Source organism: Temnothorax americanus, unplaced genomic scaffold (genome assembly GCF_048541705.1).
Source record: "Temnothorax americanus isolate GAGA-0224 unplaced genomic scaffold, ASM4854170v1 Scaffold14, whole genome shotgun sequence".
Lineage (NCBI taxonomy): Eukaryota > Metazoa > Arthropoda > Insecta > Hymenoptera > Formicidae > Temnothorax > Temnothorax americanus.
This window is the reverse complement of record NW_027509275.1, coordinates 1,316,090-1,337,372: the sequence shown is the minus strand read 5'-3', so window position 1 is coordinate 1,337,372 and position 21,283 is coordinate 1,316,090. Positions and strand designations below refer to the sequence as shown.

Genomic DNA, 21,283 nt, shown 5'->3' with positions numbered 1-21,283 from the left:
ACCAGGGAAAAACCATCGATTGTTAAAACGTATAGAAGGTTTGCAAATTATAATACAAAAAATTATACATATTTAAATTTATATAAAAAGTTTGAGAAATTCCGCAATTATGAAACGACATATAAACCATAGAATATATTAATATCATCTTATGATAGTTAAAAATTATTTTATTATGTATAAGAGGGAATTTAATTGCGATTATAAAACATAGTAAATTATCTATTAACTTCTGGAAGCACGAAACAATTAAAGGTTATTATACAAAAAGATCGATTATCATGGAACCACTTCATGCTTTCGCATCGGTCATAGCTTCAATTAATGTCAAGCAACGGCAAGTTATTATTCTAAGAAACAGCTACAGGCTCTCTCTCTCTCTCTTTTTTATTACTCAAAACCTTATATAAACGTTTAACAAATACGCTATTAATCACGAAATATAGAAATGGCGATAATGAGTAACATCGATCGACAATCAAATGACTAATCAATGCATTATAGTCATTACTTATTTGATGTTAAAACGCTATGATTATTTTAAGAAATGATTTAAAGAATAACACATTTTTGTAATTTTTATATAAAACATTTTTGATTTGTGTGATCAATATTATTATTTTATTTTTATATACGCTTTTATTTACGCTTAAGTTATATTAAAATTATAAATTTTAATATAACTTATTTGTGTGTGGTGTAAAGAGAAAGAATTTAAATATATTAAATTATCGCATAAATTTGGTACAAAATTGTAATGTATCATAATTTTCTTATCGTTTTTACTCACAACAGTAATACATTAAATAAATGCTGTTAAAATTTTAATAAACAGGGCATAACAAAAATTGCTATATCTCTGCATTTCGGACATCAAAATAATGATCATGACGAAATAATAAACATATCGACTGAGTATCTTTCTCATTTCAAAATTAAGTTTTTGTTATTCACAGGAGAAGGTTCTCCGCCGAAACGGCAGCAGAGCTTCGGCACTACTAGGAACAAGATGCGTTGCAGCCAAGGTGTGGCGATGGTATTCGAGGACGCGTTCGTCGTCTTTTCACGTTTTTTGTCACTGAAGTCGCGAGGCTGCGCACTCTTGGAAACACATCGGCAGCGCGAGACCACCGGCATCAAGAAACTGTACAACAGCTTCTTCGTGATGTTCTAAGAGTAGGCGGATCAGAGCACGCGTACCCGGCCCTGAGAATCAGCGGCGGTCGGGTGATGCACCGTGTATTTCCGGTCACATCGAGGATCTGGACCGAGGGGTACCCACAGGGTGGACGCACAGCACGATCTGCAATAGGCACGAAAGCCACACGCGGTGGGATGAAATGAATATATGTTTCGCGATTAGAGAACAACGGCCTGGAGACGAAGATAATCGATCTGTGATTTGAAATCACCGTGGACTCGTCGCCTCTTACAGAATCGTCGCCGAGGAACATAGCCACGAAATTTATTTTCGCACATATATATACGATACGTATAGTATGTAAAATAGTAAAGTTGTAACTCGTAAGTCAAGAAGTCGTCCTCGTCTTCTCATCCTTGAAGAGAGGGATCTTTTGGCGCTAGGGAATCGATGCTCGCCGACGGAGTCTTTTTAAGGGCGATCAAAGATTGATACCCTTCGTAGATCTGAGATCCAAGATTAGCATATAGATATTCGTTCTGTCCGGAAATCGCCGTAAGCAAACCCGTTAGTATCGCAATACATAGAGTAGACGGTAATTAATTCGATCACGTGTACTTCGAGAAGCTATTGAATGGAGCTGCAACTCATGATGGACGGCGGCGCGGAAACCCTACACGGAGCGATGTGGTTCTCCAACACATCTCCGTCATACGAGCAATTATCGCCAGTTCGTTCAAACAGGTGCGACATTGTAGCCGCTCCTCAACAGGTACGTGAAATAATTGTCCCTCTTGTCAGATTCAGTCTGATAAATTATATATGCTTTATATTAGACTGTATGCCTGAAATTATATTTGAAACGACAACACTATTTTATGCAGTATTAACATAAAAAAAAATTTTAATCTCTTCTCGTTTATATTTATTACTTATATATTTCTCCACCAAACTTGACATTTTTTTAAATGTAAAGTTTTGATTTTTTGAGAAAGAAATTTTTCTGTCAGCTTCAGATTTATAGCTTCTGTCAGCTCATAATTTATGTTTTCGAAAGTAGTAATTACAAAATATCAATGTTGCAGACCGCAATAGGATATCATAGTCCACAAAATTCTTTATGGCAAGATAAGAACTCGCCGGAAAATTCGCCGACTGGCGATGATCAGATACATTTGAATGGCGGCTCGCCACAGCTCTCGCCTTCCGGATCATCCCCGAATTGTGAACAAAACAATCTCAAACGTCGTTCTGCAGAACCGTTGCAACACATCGCGGAACTTGAAAAGAAACATATCAGAAAAGAAGGTTGATATTTCTTACTTATTCTCAATTATTTACATAAACATTATTGCACACTGTTTAAAATCTATACATAATAGATTATTTAATATTAATTTACAAAAGTATTTATTGATTAAATTTAAAGTATAATTTTTTATTTCTTGTAATATTCACAGATTAGCAAATTTCCCGGTATGTTACGTCTAATAAAATTAAGTGAATTTACTGTAAGAATTCATAATTCTTTTTTCTAATTATATGTATAGTGGCAATGAGAGAGATAAAAATATAAAGCTGCAATCTTGCTTTGAAATTTTTTTAAAGTTGTTAAGTTTTGACAGTGTCAAATTTCATCTCTCGCACAAGAATGCATAAGAATGTAAAGAATGTGTTGCCTTAAATGTACAGTGGCGTGAAGTCGATCGTCACTATCGTGTAGCCATAGATATATCTTCTTAAAGGTCGTGACCAAACGATCTCTCGGACACTGTCGTAGCTACGAGTTTCAATTTGCTGTTTAATAAGTATTATAGATCTTCTCTCTATTAAGGAATGTCTGTATAGTGTGTTTCCTATTCTTCAAATTTTTAACAGATTATGTTTTTCTGTGATAAATTCACTATCTCTCCACACAAATCTATAAATAGAATTCTGGTATCCACCAATAATTGCACTTGATTATTGTTCTTGTAATAAAATTTTAAAATTTAATTTATATGGACATGACAACACAATGCAATATAGCTCTTGATGCAAGCGACTTAATAATCACCATCAAATTTTGCTCGCGTGAAATTCCGACTACTTGGCAGATTAGCGAATACCGAGGGATGCTCGAAACTGTCCGAAGCAATATTCGCGTTCAATATTGTCATTGTTGATTAACGGTCATTACGGTCAAGACTTAGCAATGACGCGATATGCGTTTCGAGTGACGTCGCTTTGAAGAACTCCTCAAGACTGATCGACGAACTTCTGGCGTTCTGTGTTCTTACGTCCGACGCCTTTTCGCCCACGTGGTCATCCATGGCTGATAACTGGTGTACATATACGCACGCAATGTATCACGCAGATTAGCTTGGTCGAGGAAAGGGAGAGACAGAATAAAGAGAACGAGAAAGAAAGAGAGAAAGAGAGAAAAGAGAAAGAGAGAAGATACCCGATACCAGTTCGCCATAGTGGCGGAACTTTGTGGAGGTGCACGCACGTAGTTTTGGTGGTGTGTTCCTGCACGGGTGCGATCTTCGCCGCGGCCAAAATAGGATGAAGTGGTGTGAGATCGATAGATCCAGGATATCGCTGCTGCAAAGTCGACGTTATCCCCCTGTCGCCACTAAAAGTCGGCGCCGTCACGTCATCCAGGAGACGAAAGATAGGCCGACCACGATGCATCAGCAGCTTCACATCGGTTACAACAGCGCTCAATGCGGTACGCGATGCCGTATACGAGAACAGTTTTAAGCTGTGTGTGATTATTTCAGATAATAGCTGAGCATAGCGCTCGAAATGAAAACGCAATAAAGATACCGAAGCAAAGGATAGTAGTATACCCTGGTAAAAATTACCGTTAGAAACGGAAAGAAACGCATGTAAAACAGTCAGATAGAACGTGCATTCTATCCATTTCTGACTGTTCTGACTGGTTTTACTATGCGTTTCTTTCCATTTCTAACGGTAATTTTTACCAAGGTATTGCCATACAATAATTTTTGTGCTTAATTATTTCGTGCACTATGTAGCTTTATTTTTTTTTTCGTCGTAAAATATATCTTATAAAAAAATATGTAAATATATAAAGAAGTTAAATTATACATTATACATTTTAGCGTAAACTCTTTTCTTCTTCAAAGTGAGGAAAGCAAGCTATATTATTATTATTCTCATAAAAAATGTTCGTTGCTAGATATCACAGAATAAGATATAAATTAAGAATGGAATAGAATGTAAGTCAAATTGAATATAAGTGAAAAATAAGAATTGTAATATAGTTTACAATTTTCTAGCGCATTTATAATTTATCTATTTATCACATGATACTAATATGACGCTAAAATAAAAAAAAAAAGGAAAACGAACATCTTCAGAAAAAACAGATTTGAAAATGATTTTTTTTATGTTTCAGGATCCATCGGAAGCAATGGCTCTGCCCAAGGTTGGTCTACGCAAGTGGAGGAACTTGCGGAGCACCTTGCCGATTTTGATGGCTCGTTATCCGCTCTCGCGGCATCTGATCTTGCAACAGCTGTTGCCTCTTACACTAATATGAGGTAATTGATATCCTTAATATTTCGGAAATATTTTAGAAAAATATATCCGATTATTTCTGATAAATTGCTATAAAAAGATGCTATTTTAAAATTTTTACTAAGAAAAAGTCAATTTTTTTAACGTATTGATAAAAAATTGTCAGAATTATAAGTGTGGATAATCCTTCTTTTAAACTTCCTTTCTAAAAATCTAAAAATGCTCCGCAAAAATGTATAGTAAAATATTAACTATGTACCGATTTTACGGTGATTCGATGATACAATCGCGTCGAGAGCTGTCCGTCGATAGAGTGCGAATATTGAACTTATGGTCGGTACCGTAGGCTTCTGCCGCGAACAAGATTGAAACGCGTACGAAACGGCGGCGAGCTGATCTAAAAATCCGGTTAAAACTGGTCACAGTTCTTGGCATTGCGTCGCACCGGGGACACGAGAAAATTAAACCGGTCGGCAGCCACGGGCCACGAGTATTGGTGTATCACTTTCAACGCACGTGCGCGAGTGTACATACGTGAAGTATCTAACGTGAACGAGAAAGGAGCGCATTCGGTGAAACTTATGAAATTTCTCTTGTTTCCGCGTTTATGTTTACGTTTTCATAAAAAAATGTTATAATATATAGAACTAATAATTTATATTTAAATATATTTAAATAAGAAATTCTCGTACACGTAATTTCTTCTTACAAATAAATTAATTACATTTTACTTTAGTTTATCTAGTTCGCTGTAAAAGCTATTCAAAATTATAATTGTTACAATATAATATTTAATTTGCATATACGGACAGTTTTATATGAGCACACGACGAAAATTGTTACGCACATACCTTATCATGATAATGTATCTATATGCGTATCGTAAATTCACGTTGCGTTGAAGGACGTTGAAAGTCTACGCATTTACGAGCATAATTTTTCAAGTAAATAAATGAGAAAATGAAAGTAGCGCGCTTATACGTATATATTTTATAAAATTATTTTATTTTTTTAACACGATGATATAATAGTTTGCATTATTGCAATTAGTTAAAATTTTTCTAGTATTTTTTGCCGCGTTACATCGATAATTTGATTGATGCAATTTTGTGCAGCCTGAAAAATATATGTTTTGCTACGAAAAGAAAATTTCGGCATAGGTATAATAGGGAAAAAAAATCTTGATACGGACTATTGGCCTGTCATATCGCATGCATCAGCTGATCGCACATGGCGTAAATGTGACAGAGTTACGACGTGTGAGAAAAAGAAGGTGGCACACATCCCGATCCGTCCATGAATGAAGACGCGCGTGGAATACGTTTTACGTGGTTTGAACCGGTAAGGAACCGGCTGACGTACCAGTTTGTAGGTGTACATATAACACCGGTTATTTTTGGCGGCATGTCGGTATGTCGGCACACCAAGAGTTTTGAGCCGTAATTTATATCTGCACCCGTCGCGAGATTTCTCGTATTGTTAGTCAAATCGTCAAACGAATTGTAACGGTACTATACTTGTTTCATTGCTCGAAGCTACGCGTTCAATATTATTTGAATCGGCCGAAACGCCACGTGAACATATTGTCAGAAATAAATAAGATTTAAAAAAAAAGTATACAATAACTTAATAAATTAAAACAAAGTCAAAATAAAGTATAAAATTACTGAAATATATATAACAGATGAGGAATATTGTATATATAACATATCGCTATATTACTGCGTGTGAAGGCAGGATATACAATTATCTGAAAGTAACTTTTAATCCATGTCACTTTTAATATCTTGTTTTGATAACTGTCTGTAAAAGTTGTGATAAATTCTCGTGCTTCGGTATCATTCTTGAAGATTGCAAGTGTCAGAGTGATTCCTACAAATATTCTATTATTTTTTATTTAAGATTGATTTTTGAATAAAGTGATCATTTAATCGCATAAATAAAGGTATGCACCAGTATGTAAAACCCGGGTGAGTAATTTAATGAAACTTGATTTAATTGTTTGTGTTTTTTGTTAAAATATATATGTATAATTTATTCAATATATCTTATTACATTTTTTATTAGAAAATCAGATATTTGAAGATTATAGTTTGAAGAATTTATTCGTAAATTCTAACAAACATATGCAGTTTACCCGATCAGTCACCTTGTATCTCTCAGCTATATAAATATCGATGAATCGTAAATAAATTTCGGTAGTATTCTTAACTCGGTATCGATATTATTTCATACCGATTAAATTCGTTGCACACTGAACTAGTTTATTCCGGTTCACGCTGACCTTACTGACTCATTATCGTAGCGGTTCTCAAATTATTCTTTCCTTATCATATATGCGTATGTCTAGTATATTCGATGCATTGCGAGATGAATTGACGTTAATTGCTAATCTTTATGCCATGGCGTGGTCATCATTGTACGTCAATGCAACAAACGCGTTCGAAAAAATCACGAGTTACCTAATATATCGACAAGTTGTTATTATAAAACGATAAGTGAGAAAATGTCAAATAACATGTTATTTTGTATTGAATACTGTTTTAATGAAATAAAATAATCTCTGGAAAAAAATCGTATATATAAGTTTGGAAGGACGATAAAAAGAGAGATATCTATAAGGAAATTTATAATTAAAAATATTTTTAGAGATTGTTAAGAAGGGAGTTGAAAATTTAAATAGACAATTGTGACAATTTTAAAGATTATTCACAAAATTCATACACTAAGATTAAATAATATAAGATTTTGTTATAACTTCTCAAAAATATGCGTTGAGTCGTATTATCAAATGAATATCTTGGAATAATTTTTGCCACACTTATATCTCTACAATATTCAATAAGATTAGAAGAAGACTAAAAACATGACATGACAAAAACTTCTATCTTCTTCTAGCGAAGCCCTCCTCACTTTACCATCGTTAACAGTTTTCAAGCAGGAGGCGCCATCCCCTGAAAATCAGCATAATAACCCCAAGTAAGTCATCACTGATTATTAAGATTATTTCTCTTGCACGACACTATCATGCAAGAACTTGCTGATCAATAATTTAAAAAAATTAATTTAAAAACGTGGAGTTTCAAACTCAACCGCATGTTTATAACTTCTTCTTCTAATTTTGCGAATTGGATCATTTTCTTACAACACCGTCTGTTTATTTATGTCGAATGATAGAAGTGTGCGGTATATCGATGATAGTAACTGGCTTTACTACGATTACGACCACAATACGAAGGCGACGACGTCTATCTCTCCCGCGGGGCCAGTCAGGGGGTGACGGGGGTAGCAAAGTATTCCGAGCGGAATTTGCCACGCGCGGCTCCCCCGCAAAGACACGGCCGCAGATAAGGCCGCGGCTATATCGTTACGCCCGTTCGCGGCTATCGAGAGAGTAAGTCGCTCGCGTTCGGGTCAGACTTCTTACTCTCTTATGCGTCTGTTTATCGCACGGCGCGCGTTTTGCTCCGTAAAGCCGGATTCGGCCGCGTGACGCGACGCGCCGATCATAAACGTGAATCGCGGATCGATATCTCATCCCGCGGGCGTGTGACTTTAATGTAAAGACTGGGAGAGGAGATCCCCTGAGTGGGATCAAATCGGATTTTGTGTAAAACGGATAACGCAGTGCTCGCGAAAGAAACACTGTGATATAAGCTCTGCAGACGGAATAGTGGTACGATCGCACGAATAAAAATGAAAAGGAAAATAATTTTTATATATACCAACTTCCAATGACTATCTAAATCTCAGATGTCGATCTTTTATTTAGAACCGTGAAGTGGTACCGATGAAGTGATGAAGTAATTCTGCATTAAGTATACTTTCACTCCCTTTCGAAAAATTCTCCTGTTTTCCAGAACTGCTATTTTATTCGATGATTCGCGTGAGAAATTTTTGTGCGAGTTAAAGCTCGTTATCTGATCATCCGATAAACGGAAAAGCGGGGAGAAACGCCGCGCTGTCGTATAAATCGCGTGGGATTCGTCATATCAATGTTTAACGAGAAGAAGATGAGATCGTGAAAGGTCGGTTCGTAATCTTGTTGCTCTCCGCGCTCGGCGTGAAACAGATCATATAAAAGATATATCCTAAGACAGCTCGGAGAACTGAATATCGGGAATAGTTGATTAAGCGAATGATGAAATCGCGTGTGGCTTTTCATTTATAATTATATTCCTGATGCGAGTGCAACATTGAAATCGCGGCAAAACCTGGCGTAATATGCAAAACGATGGACTTCTACGTATAAATAACAGCAGTTTTCGCGTTGATGACTATTTATACGGATTCATATCTGTGGGATTGAGTGAAAATATCTACTGAATGCCGAAAACCAGAATGAGAACACCCGTGGATTTAAACGTCTCACCGTCACTTTTCTTTAACTTATAGTGAGTGGCTCGGTATTAACCACGGAACATTCTATCTGCTTTTCTTGTGCGAGGGCCGGCGTTGTGCGATATCGATGGTCTGACGCATCTTAAATATTTTTATCTTATGAATTATTTCAGTTTAAATCACGTGTCGCAAAGGGCGATCAATACAGTGCCGTCCAGCAATGGAAATGTCGGCTCCGTCGAGGCTGATAGCAACAACAATGGACAAACTAGTCTCCATCAACTCTTGTATTCCTCCAACGAGGAATACCCGCCGACTTCGACCGCGGCCAACCACGTTTCTTCTTCCCAGCAGGGAAACGAATTGAACGAGGATTGCCGGTGCGCTATTAAACATTAATTAATTAATTGTTAAAAACAAACATTATAATGTTACTAAGAATTATATGAAACTTTTATTCACGTACTGTTTCAACCGAAGCAGCTATCGAGATTTCAAAGCTTCTGTTAAAATTTCAATCGATAAAAGTTTTATATTTCTTTAGTAAAATATTCTATTTGTAATACAGTAGAGAAGTATTAATTTTTTTTTATTTTTATATGATAGATTACGTAAAAATGGAGTCGTATATATATATCGCAAAATTTTCCTTTAGATTTCAGTACGTCTTAGCAGCCGCTACCAGCATCGCTACCAAGGTTAATGAAGAGACGCTGACGTATCTGAACCAGGGGCAATCGTATGAAATCAAGCTGAAAAAATTGGGCGATTTGTCTGCCTACCGTGGAAAGATTCTGAAGGTATTTCATCATATCCTTACATATGAAGAACACTCCTTTGGACGCTTCTAATGTTTGGGTAGCGGCATCTTAAAAAACGCTTTAATAATCCCCCACGAGGTAGACAAGCGAGCTCATGCTGGTGCAGATCGTTCGAATCACAGATTCTTTTCAGTCGGAAAAAGGTGGCAAAATAAAGTAAAGAAATTTATAATTTTATATTGATTGTAAACTCCGGAATTCATTATGTAACAAATTATATCGAATCATAACTTTCACTTGCAAGCACTGATATAATTATCGCTTAACTCGTTAACATTGAAACATTAAATCTTATAATATAGGGGTATACTGGGAATATCTAACCATTGGCGGATCCTAAAACATCTCCCTTCAAAATAAAAAAAAATCAGTTTTGTTGGATCTGTTTCAAAAATCTAAAAAAAAATAAAAAAAATTGAAAAAAATGCGGTCACACACACAGAAGTATTACCATGTCCTCGTCGTTGTTTTTGAAGTAAAAGCTAAGTATGATATAAGGAAAAATATCAAACCAATTAATTTTGCCGAAACACCCCCATTATCGACGTTTTAGGATCCACTAGTACATCAGTTAATATTCACTCTGCTGATAACTGCGCAAATAAAACTAACTCTTTCGCATCGGTTCGTCATGAGGGTGGTATACAGATAATCCGCGATTACGAGTTAACACGACATGAGCTCACTGCGTGTCCTCGACGTTCGAAAGATGTGAGTCGCCCAAACGGTGCTACAACGCCTCTGTAGGGACATCCGACTTTTCTGTTCCAGTCGACGATTCGCATTTGCTTTCACGAGCGACGGTTGCAGTACACAGAACGGGAACAGATGCTGGCCTGGCAACGTGCTAGGCCGGGAGAGAGATTATTAGAGGTTGACGTTCCTCTCAGTTACGGTATGGTGGATGTCTGTCAACCGTCGCTGTCCAACAACAGCATGGAGTTTATGTGGGATCCAACAAAAGAAGTCGGCATTTATATCAAAGTACGCTGATCCTCGCCAACGAATCTTTTCATTCTTATTTATGGCAGATGTGATTAATTTCTCATTTTTGCGTAGCTACATTCTCTGTATAACGGAACAATTATAAAATCCATGGAATTTTACGAGCAAAAGCTCACAATCAGTAATGTGATTTTTTTTCTGAGATATATTCATCGACTTTATAATAATAATTAATGAAGTACTATTCACACATGATTGCTGCAAACGTGTTTGTTCAACTTGTGAATAGGTCAATTGCATAAGCACTGAATTTACACCGAAAAAGCATGGTGGCGAGAAGGGCGTTCCCTTCCGAATTCAAGTGGAGACCCGATTGCCAGGAGGACCACGTTTGCACGCCGCTTCATGTCAGGTGAAAGTCTTCAAATTGAAAGGAGCGGACCGCAAGCATAAACAAGATCGTGACAAGATATTGAGACGTCCTCCTCACGAACAGGATAAATATCAGCCTAGCTACGACTGCACCGTGCTCTCCGATGTAAGCTTTGCCAAAGAATTATCTTTTATAAATAAATAAAAATTGAAATTAAAATATATAAAATAAAATCTATTACTCAATTTCTTTCCTCTTTTTCTGTTATAGATTCCTCTGGAATCCTTATCGCCTTCAAACGTGCCGACGCAAAATAGTGGAAGCCCGTACGCCTCGACGGATGCAATGTAAGTTGATTATTACATTAATTCTCTTTACGTATTTTTAATCAGACGACAATGTCATCGTACGAAAAAATTGTGAGACTCAGAAAAAACCGCGTGTATGAAAGAGGTCGTAAAATAGAATATGCTACATAAATCATTGAACGTCATTATCGCGAACAGATGTAATATCGAACGAACATCTTCTAATACTATATTTATGTCGAAATAAACGCAGTGACATCGTATTTTAGTTTTATGTGGAAATATTTTCAATTAATGTCACGAATTGTTCAGATTGAATTAAATATCAAGATATCACAAGCAAAAGGTAGAATAATTACGGATGGTACCGCCCTTGTAATTAGCATCATCAATGTGTCATTTTCAAATTACATCTTTTACGTCAGTTTTTATACTCGCCTGTTTCTTACGTAATGGAATTTGTAAAACAATAATATCATGTTTGTAAAACTTTTATATCAGATTTATATTTCTTTTCAATCTTCTGTTTCTTACAATATTATCAAATTGATGGGATCAGCGCACCAGATTTGTATTTAGATTAGAGATACAATATGTGTGTGTGGAGCAGAGATTAAATTGTTATAGGAATATGTGTAATACTTTTCATATATAATAAATACTAATAAAAATGACATTCTTTTCACCGAGTTTGTCGAAGAAATATTTAGCGATGCTTGCAGAAAAGAACGTAAGACTTATCTTCGTGCAAGAGATCTGTAGTATGTCAAACGCAGACTTCATAATTATGCACTTGACAGAAAAGATTGTTACTATTAGAAAATTAAAATATCACGAAATTTATTTTTACCCTTTAATGTATCGCTTCTACACGCTGGATTGATTGAGTATCTTTACGAAGTATCGAGAACCAGTACAAATTCCGACCTCGCAACGACTTATTGCACAAATAGCAACTAGTCAATTCTGGATACGGCGGCTTTCGAGCACCCGCCTAACTATAGATGAATCGTTCGTCTAAGTGGAGTGATTTGTGTCGTCAGACCGACGGCGTTTTCGCTTTTTTCGAAAATAGGTTGCAACTGCACGCATCACATTACACACGCATAATTACTTAAATGCAAATTTAAACGGATTAGAAAAATTTTTTCTTATTTTAATCCTAGGCATTTTATTTCTATAGTAGTCTTAGTTGTATATAGCGAAATTCTACATCGTCATATGTATAACGTCAGAATCAGTAAGGTCTCTACTAATTCCTACATCGTTGTATATTTCGATTTGTCAATTGCCCATTCGTGCTGAGAAACACGTAGTCAGGCGAGTCCTTGCGTCATTTGCACGGTGTGTTGGACAAATACCTGTTGCACGGATATAAATAGTAAAACGTTTCCGATAAATTCCATGTACTAATGTCCACCGATGGTTGTTTTGCTTTTACGGGCTATTTATATGCACATGTATAACCGAGAAATCCTACCAAGCAATCATCGCGACCTTCGATATTACGACGCAGGTAGAAATAAATGCGGTGCCCATGAGCTGCGTAGCGTAGATAATTTTAAAAAGTCATTTACTCACAGCTCCTTTTCAATGAAGAGAAGAAATGAAGAGAATTGAATATTGTAAACTTACTTGTTTCCTTTATTCTGACAATGTTAGAAATGGAAATTATCGGAGAAGAATTCTGTGAAAAGTTAGAAGAGACATATATAATTTTTTCTTTTTTTGTCAGAAAGAAACAAAAATCGAAGATGGTGAAGAATACGAATGTTCTTCACTGTGAAAAGATTTCGAAAGACAGGAAAAATAAAAAAAATAAGAGAGTGAAACTGCATCATTTATTTTGCCGAGGAAAAAAATTGGAAAATATATTTTTCTCATCTGTCATTCTTCTTCTACTCCTCGCTTCTCCAAGATGACAAATGGAGTCCAAAGAGAATTATGCATTTTTCAATTATACCAGAAATCACTGCGACATTGTCAGAGCTATGTGCGCGGCTGGTGGGAACTTATTCTGGTGAAGGATAGTGGATATGCCTCCGTCAGGAGTTCGTTCCTCTGTAGTGGTGTACGGGAAGTGGGGGGGAACGCGGAGGTAAACGCCGGGCATCGCCGCCAACAAACTGGCTCGAACTGGCGCGAGCCGGTGTCCCTGTCTCCGACGACGACAACCACTCGATGGAGGGGAAGTTGGAGAACCGGCGAAGAGCGAGGGAGAAAGAAGAGGCGAGAGACACTGCAAAAGAAAGACACGGTGCACGCGAGTAAATCCAGAACGGCCGTATATCGTGCGTGGCCGCGTGTCTATCCCTGCTGAATCCATTTCAGGCGCGTCCAGATCGCGACAAAACTATAAGATATTGTGATCGTATTATTGAACAGATCAGAATTGTCAATCGCTGTCGTCAAATCTTACCGCTGAGCACGTACTGTATGTACTTGTTTTACGAGTAATCGGTAACATTACGCATCACATTCGTGCAATCGCAACATTTATCAATCGACATCTTCCTCGCCGCCGCGCCGGCGCCGAAAAAAGTGTATAATCCTCCGCTTCTCCTGCCTGGATTGGAAATCGATGTCCCACCGAGCTCGGACGCGCAACCTTGAATTACTCGGAAAGAAAGCGGCTGAGCTTGCAGTCACTCAGTTGCATCGTGCGCGCGAGAACCGATATCAGCTCGACCCGGCAGTCCTTAACTTGTTCTCGCTCGAAGCGTTTCAGAATAGTGCAAAGCTTTACGGAACGAAGATTTCTTCAGCGTCATCTCGTTCTATCTACAGATACGTTTTCTTAACACTCGGTTTGCATTATATTCAGTAGTCCAACCCAGAGAGAACTAATTATCTCTAGGCTAAGAGATAATTAGTTAAAGGTGAAGAAGAACCAGTTTTGAAACCTGTTACATCGAGAGATCCTCCGAGTTCCTGTACATCGTGGCTCGTGTCTTGATTATTCACTTTACATATTTGTATAAAGTAAAGTAAAGTTTGTGCTTTTGATAATTCATATTTGAACAAGTCACATGGTTTGTGTAGTGCACGGCCGGGCGAGAAGAGAGAAGTGAAACAAAGTTATCGTTCAAGATAACCGAGTTAATCTTAGTCCAGTATATTCTGGTACGCGACAAGGTTCCGGCGGCGGCGCAGTGACTAAATTCATCGCGAGGAAGCAGATTGAGATCGGGATTGCCAGCGTAAATAATACGCTCGACGAGCGTATAAGGGGCGTTAGCTTCACTGATCGGAACAGTTTATTCTCGCGCTGTTGATGTATCCGAATTGCATCGTAATCGAGGGCGATCTGGTATTACGCTGTCTTTTGAACAAATAGCTACTTCCCTAGCCCATCTGCGGTTCCTTTCGCGAGGAACTTAAGCGTAATGCAATCAATCAGCCATTAGTCATGCAATAAAACCGTTGACAAGATCACTTGTGACAGATAGCTTATGACAGCTCGCGGCCGCGTTTATTAACAACCACGTGTGATGCATTGAGTGATTTTCTTTAAGCGATAGTGATCTCCTTCAAGTACAGTTAAATAGCGAGCTCTGCGAGTCGATATATCGTGAGCGAGCACCGTTCAGGAATGCCCTCGTCCGTCGCAGCAGATAATCGACTTCCGACCGAGTGTACGCGAGTTTCGCATGCACTTTTAGTTGCGCTGATCGATAGTTTCGTGGTAACACGTGATATCCTGGCTATCCACGTGCTCTTGTTGCGGCAGGATCATCCCCTCAGATGACGAGCAGCCCTGCCGCCGAAAAGCTGACGCATGGGCGGTTAAATTGGATCTTGCTACCAGGACAAGTCCTGTGTTTCCCGACTAATGGGAATTTGTTGAAAACGTCACGTAGCAATGAAGTTACTATTTTGAGAAATCAAGGAAACATAAACACAAGAGAGGTTCACGTAGAACGAAGATATTTCTGAATCAAAAGAAAATACAATTTCAAGGAAGCATAATTAGATTTATTTAGCTTTGAAAGAAGAAAACAAGAGGATTATACCGCTTGCTTATCAGGAAATGTCAATGAGATTAATTGCGCAAGTCGGGGAAACATTAATTGTTTCTGAGACTGAATTCATCTTACAATTGAAATATTCGTCTCCGCGTTGTAAAAAGGAAAGAGATTTACAACTTCAGAATACGTAGAGAGAATTTCCTAGAAGAAGAAATAGAGTGGGTATGTTTCAAACATCGACGTGTTTTACGAAGCAATAGAAAACTGCGCGCAGTGGCACACAAGTGGCACTATAATTAGGCCCGATGCAAAGTGGCAGCACGTCAAGAAGATAAACATCATAGGCTCGGTGGCTCTCGCGGATACAAAGTTCATTCCTTTTATAGAGGTGCATCGGACAAGTGGAAGGCAAACAACGGAGCTTGAACGGCCTAGGCGGCGAAGGAGCGTATAAACCGGTTGTATTCGTTGAAAAAGAAAAATCTTCGAATTTTTTCCAGAAAACTTATCGTGGATTCCGCTCTTCGGACCGCGGGATTTCGCTCTTCGAGCGGGATTCTGGATCGCGAGTGATTATCGCGCGACTTGGCGTGTGTGCCTCGACGCGCACGTGACGTGGAGCTTGTGCGTGAAGAAAGAGGAAAAAGAAAACAATAAGACACGACCCGCCGATCACGCGACTCAGTGAGATTTCAACTCGAGGGAGCCACGCGGCGCGCGAAGGTCAGAATTTCGAGAGAGTTCGTCGGCGAACGAATGTCGGCGGGCGACTAGCAGTATCCGGTTCGCGGCAGACAAATGCAATCCGACTGACTCGAACTGATCCTATCTGCCGAGCCGAGTCGAGCCAAGAGCTCTTTCCATTACTCTAATTCACCGAGCGACACTTCAGTTACTGGCTGGTGCAAAACATTGCACGCTGTATCACCGAAATACCGGACGACCCGCGTTGTATCTCGAATAGCCGCGCGATGTGGATGATCGGCTACTAGTTAATCATCATTTGATCGACCTGATAAGACAGAACGGAGATTCGAGAGCGTTACCTCGCCAACATCGACCACGAATGGATGGAAAGACGCTTGGAGAACGGTCGAACGTTCGAGCGTGTACCACGTTTATGAATGAGCGCGTGAAAAGTCGGAAGAAGGCCTTCAAGGAGAAAAACAATTCGCCGTAGAGAATTCCTTTCGGTCCAGTCACCGTCCAGCGAGTGTGTTCGTCATGTCGAGAGATTACTGGGATTTGAAGAGCTGCTGGTCCATCAAGCGGCCACGTTATCCGCTTGATCAGTTCGTCACGTGGATTCTGGAGCACGAGGTGATCGTGAGCGGTGGTCCGCCGTACGTGCAGGTCGTGGCTAAGTTTGTCCATGCCCTGTTGAGCACGCGGATAAAGAGAGGATACGTTATGCGAGGAGGACTGGTCAGCCTCCGGATAAAGAAGCGTTGGAGCACGAAGAGACTCGACGGCCGCAAAAAAGTCAAACTCGTGATTTGTTTAAAGGGACATTCTGCGTAAGGATATACTGACGCTTTCTTTTTTTTTAAAGATTATTTTATTATATAGCTTTTTCGATCGAAAAATAGAATTTTGAAGAATGAAGCTTTTAAGCGTAAAGAAGTATCGACTTCTTGAATATTATACATGAAATATCGATTGAATTCCAATTGGTCATAGCTAAAGAAGATAGTCTCGCAACGTTTAAGCTACTTTATATTTTTATATTGTTATCTAGCTAATATTAATAACACTAAAATTGAATTTACATGGCTTTCGCTTTTAAGTAGGAATTGAGATTTCACATAAATGAGTTTATCGAATTATGTATTATAATCACTAAGGTTATATGCTCGTTTTATATAATAATAATTATTATTATTATAATATTCGGTGTAATGTCTTTTTGAAATTTTAAAAAGTTGATTGTAAAATTATTTTTTTTACGCGACAAAAGTTACGCATATTAGTCTCTCAATCCTATTGAAATTTAAATAAATAAATAGGCATATTTTGGGCATATGTGCGAGCGTTACTTTCACACTTGCCTTTTAGATTTCGATTTAAATTTATTATTATAAGCGAAGTTATTTTGATATCGGTTTTTATGAGCAAATATCCTGGAATATTCTCGTGCATCGTTCGTTCATAAAATTGTTCAGCTCAATTCAGCTGAGCATATAAGTGTCAGCGGTCGAAGATTTATGTTGCATGCACAATTAATAAGATATAGATAATTCTCGACTCGCCAATGTTTTGCAACATGCCACAAAATAAACGCATATACGGCGCACGTCAGAATCTAAAATACGTTTTTATGTCCTGCACATCGGAAAAATTTCCATACGTCAAGAATCATCCGAAAATTATCGCGAGAAGGAAATTATTCCAATCATGTTAATGTTAATATTGTTATTATAAATAATGGATGCAACAATTTAATACAATTTAAAATGCAATATTTTAAGAGTTGTATTTTCAGATTTTCAAGAGAAATCATGACAAGTAATTAATATGTTATCGGTTTTGGGCTGTTTTTCAGATCACCACAGACACGCGCAGCCATCAGCGGCAATTCTTCTCCGGTAGTTGCCCCGTTGGCACTTTCGGTTTCTAATTCCGGTATCGTACCATTGGTTCCGGCTTCGGATGCCGTGAAGGAAAACGTAGGAACGGCGCCGGCCTTGCCATCGCCCGCGGCCATACTGCCGGACCAACCTTGCATTGAAGCTGATGTTAGTTTGACTGCACACAAAGCTACTTTCCCGCAACAACTAATCGAGTTTATGAAAACAGTAAAGATCTTTGTTGTAAATAATTAACTTATTCTTCCGATCCTGAATTTTTTTATTCGATGTTTTGAAGTAAAGAGAAAAAAAACCGATGGAGAAGAAAATGTTTTATATTACATTATTACTTAATGAAAGTAGTGGCACGTAATTTGTTTTCGTATTTTACCTTATATCGATGTTTTTGAAAAAAAGTGTCTTTTCTAAAAATTGTGAATATAAAATTAACAATTATAAAGGGGGGATCGTATAGAATTGGAAGCTACTCAACCCACGTCGCTTATTTATGATAACTTTACTTTGAATCTCGTAGGGTACCTCATGCCTTACCGAATTACCACCCGACGCAAATGCCACGCAGACAACCGCGTGGCTTCGCGCCAGCCGATTCAACGCGTTCGAGTCAACATTCGCGAGTTTCTCTGCATCGGATATTTTACGCTTGTCCCGGGAGGATCTCATCCAGATCTGCGGCGTGGCGGACGGGATTCGACTGTTCAACACGCTGCATTCTAAGACGCCGACCCCGAAGCTCACCCTCTACTTTTCATCGGAAGGCAACGGTTCGCTCTGGAGAGTCGCCTACCTCGACAGCTTGACGAGCACCGCGCTCACAAATAAGTTGCTCAACGCTCTAAACTTGCCCCACGACCGACTACACTCAATACTGTTCCTAGGGCCACAGGGTATACGCGTGTTGGTCACCGACGAGTTGGTAGCGAACATGAAAGACGAGAGTATGTACTTCGTCGAGACTATCAAAGGTACATAAATTTCTTTCGCTATACTATTTTATTTACAATTTTGAAAAGAGATTGAAAAGAAACTAATAATGCCAATATATATTTCTTTCAGATCCGGCTACCGAGCGTTACACATTGTTAATAAAATCAAAAATTATTTGAACAATTTCTGCAGCGATTCTCTCTTTTATAAATATTTTTTATATAATAAATATATGTATAATATAACATATTATACATGTTATATTAATAAATATATATACGGTATAACATATATTTATTAAATAAATATATAAATATAAAAGTGAGAAAAGAGAGACGAAAGCTAGTAAAATATATTACTTTGTATGAATGTATGCAAGGATTATTATACATATATCGTATAACGTTATGTAAAAAAGATTTGGAAATTATTAACGATTTTTTAACAAGTAAATTTTAAGATCTCGACATAATTAATAATTTTTTAATATATTTACAATAACTGAATAAAAAAATTAACTCTATATAATAAATATGCTGTCATAAAAATTAACGTTTGGAATAAAAAAATTATTTTTACGCGTTGAGTTATGTGTTGAGGTGTACAAAACTTTTATAAAAGATTAACGGTATTATAGTTGTTTTACGTGTAATATTAATTATATCTATTTGCATATCATGCCATATCTGCAACATATAATTGTTGAAAGATATAGATAAGTTACATACATATATACAAGTGCAATATTCTTTTTAAGTTAAATGCGTTTTTCTATTAGTAATTGTTATATTGTACATAGCTCGTTGAGTTATGCGAGCACTCAAACTTTCCAAGTACCCAATCTTCGAACATTAAAATACTCGATAATTTTGGGTCTTATAATTTTAAATTGTATCCGTTAGAGGAAATTATGAGATGCAAATTTTGCAATTTTTTAAAAAGAATATAGAATTTATAGATATATTACTCCATCCACTGTCATATATTTACGAGTGCTAGAACTATGTTGCTTTAGCAACAGCGAAAGATATATATAAATATGAGATTTTGTACATTCGCACGATTGTGCCATTTAAATATTCTGTGATTATGAATATTTTGAATTCATATAGTAATTATAAAAGCGTATCTTTTCGGACAAATGTGCAAAGGCGCGGAATACATATACAACTTCGTTTACTATTTTGTAAACCGCATTATTAATAGCGGTTTGAAAAAGTATTTAATATGGTAATATATATATTTAGCAAAGATCGAGTAAGGAATGAAAAGAGATTATATAATGGAAATTAGGTAGAATTTATATATCGTTTTTTCAGTACAAGTTATGAAAACGATTCATGGTTTTCGATATATGTGCCACGCTAAAATAAGTATAAAATTTTAATTTTGTATATAATTGTTACTGTTTTTGTTGATTTAACAATTTTTGTTTAAAATAGATATAAGTTCTTTTACTTCCATAAACTTTTAACATGTTAACATTGTTATTGAAAATAAAATAAAATCCTTTAATGACGTTATTATTATAAAAAATTAATAAATTTGAATATTATAAAATTTCTACTAAAATGTTCAAGTATTCAAAAAATAATTTTAGTGCCTTTATATTAACAAATAGATATATTGATAAGTATTTGAAATAAAATAGATATTCAGTAAATTGTACAAAAGATATTCTCATTTTTTCTAATGCAAATATTATGATATAGGAAGAAATGGGATTTTTATACTAATATTTTTGAGATTCTGGGATTTTGAAAAATTTTATGAGATATGAAGTTTAAAGTTACGTTGGGGTGTAGATTCTTTTATTGCAATACTAATTTTATATAAGCTTCAATGCAGCTTATTATACAATAGCTAGTATCTGTTAAATAATACATTAAGATTTTACTAAGAAATGTGGTTGTGTGTTTCCATGTAAGGGTATGAAATAATAACGTTTTACAACGTGACGAAAAGTGCATTAAATAATTAACTGCCTAACACGTATCGTCTTTATTACTTACGAAGAATCGTACTTGCAGTTGGGAACGCTCACTGCGATTTCATCGCGTGATATCAATTATAATAAGTTCATTATTGTACTGTAATTATAAACAAGTATAAACGTATGTTACTTGGTAATACAGTTTATTTTTTCTGTTATAATTTAAAGGGTAAGAAAACATGTTGATATTTTGAAAGCAAAAATGTATGCCGGTTTATCTTAATTTTGTTATATACCTCATGCAAATGTTTAAGTCAATGAAATGGCACAATAAATATATCTTGATGCTTATTCTTATTATTTTTTTGTTTTCCTGAATTAAGATTAAAAGAAAGATTAATTCGCCAAAG

General features: G+C 36.8%; 1 protein-coding gene across 6 annotated transcripts; it reads left to right on the top strand.

Moving 5' to 3' along the window:
- Positions 1 to 1,179: 1,179 nt before the first annotated feature.
- On the top strand, positions 1,180 to 21,224 carry Gem (transcription factor CP2 like gemini). Of its 6 annotated transcripts, none has more exons than XM_077401311.1 (12): positions 1,180 to 1,913; positions 2,227 to 2,449; positions 4,548 to 4,692; positions 7,568 to 7,648; positions 9,184 to 9,390; positions 9,666 to 9,810; positions 10,603 to 10,815; positions 11,066 to 11,314; positions 11,420 to 11,496; positions 17,968 to 18,220; positions 18,528 to 18,978; positions 19,070 to 21,224. In XM_077401311.1, the coding sequence occupies exons 1-12, from the start codon at positions 1,776 to 1,778 to the stop codon at positions 19,117 to 19,119; spliced, it is 2,232 nt and encodes a 743-aa protein (XP_077257437.1). In that variant the 5' UTR covers positions 1,180 to 1,775; the 3' UTR covers positions 19,120 to 21,224. The 6 variants fall into 6 exon arrangements, with proteins under 6 accessions (XP_077257437.1, XP_077257438.1, XP_077257436.1 ...); XM_077401312.1 differs by having other exon boundaries at positions 10,579 to 10,815; positions 17,968 to 18,160; XM_077401310.1 differs by having other exon boundaries at positions 10,579 to 10,815.
- The last annotated feature ends 59 nt before the right edge of the window (positions 21,225 to 21,283 follow it).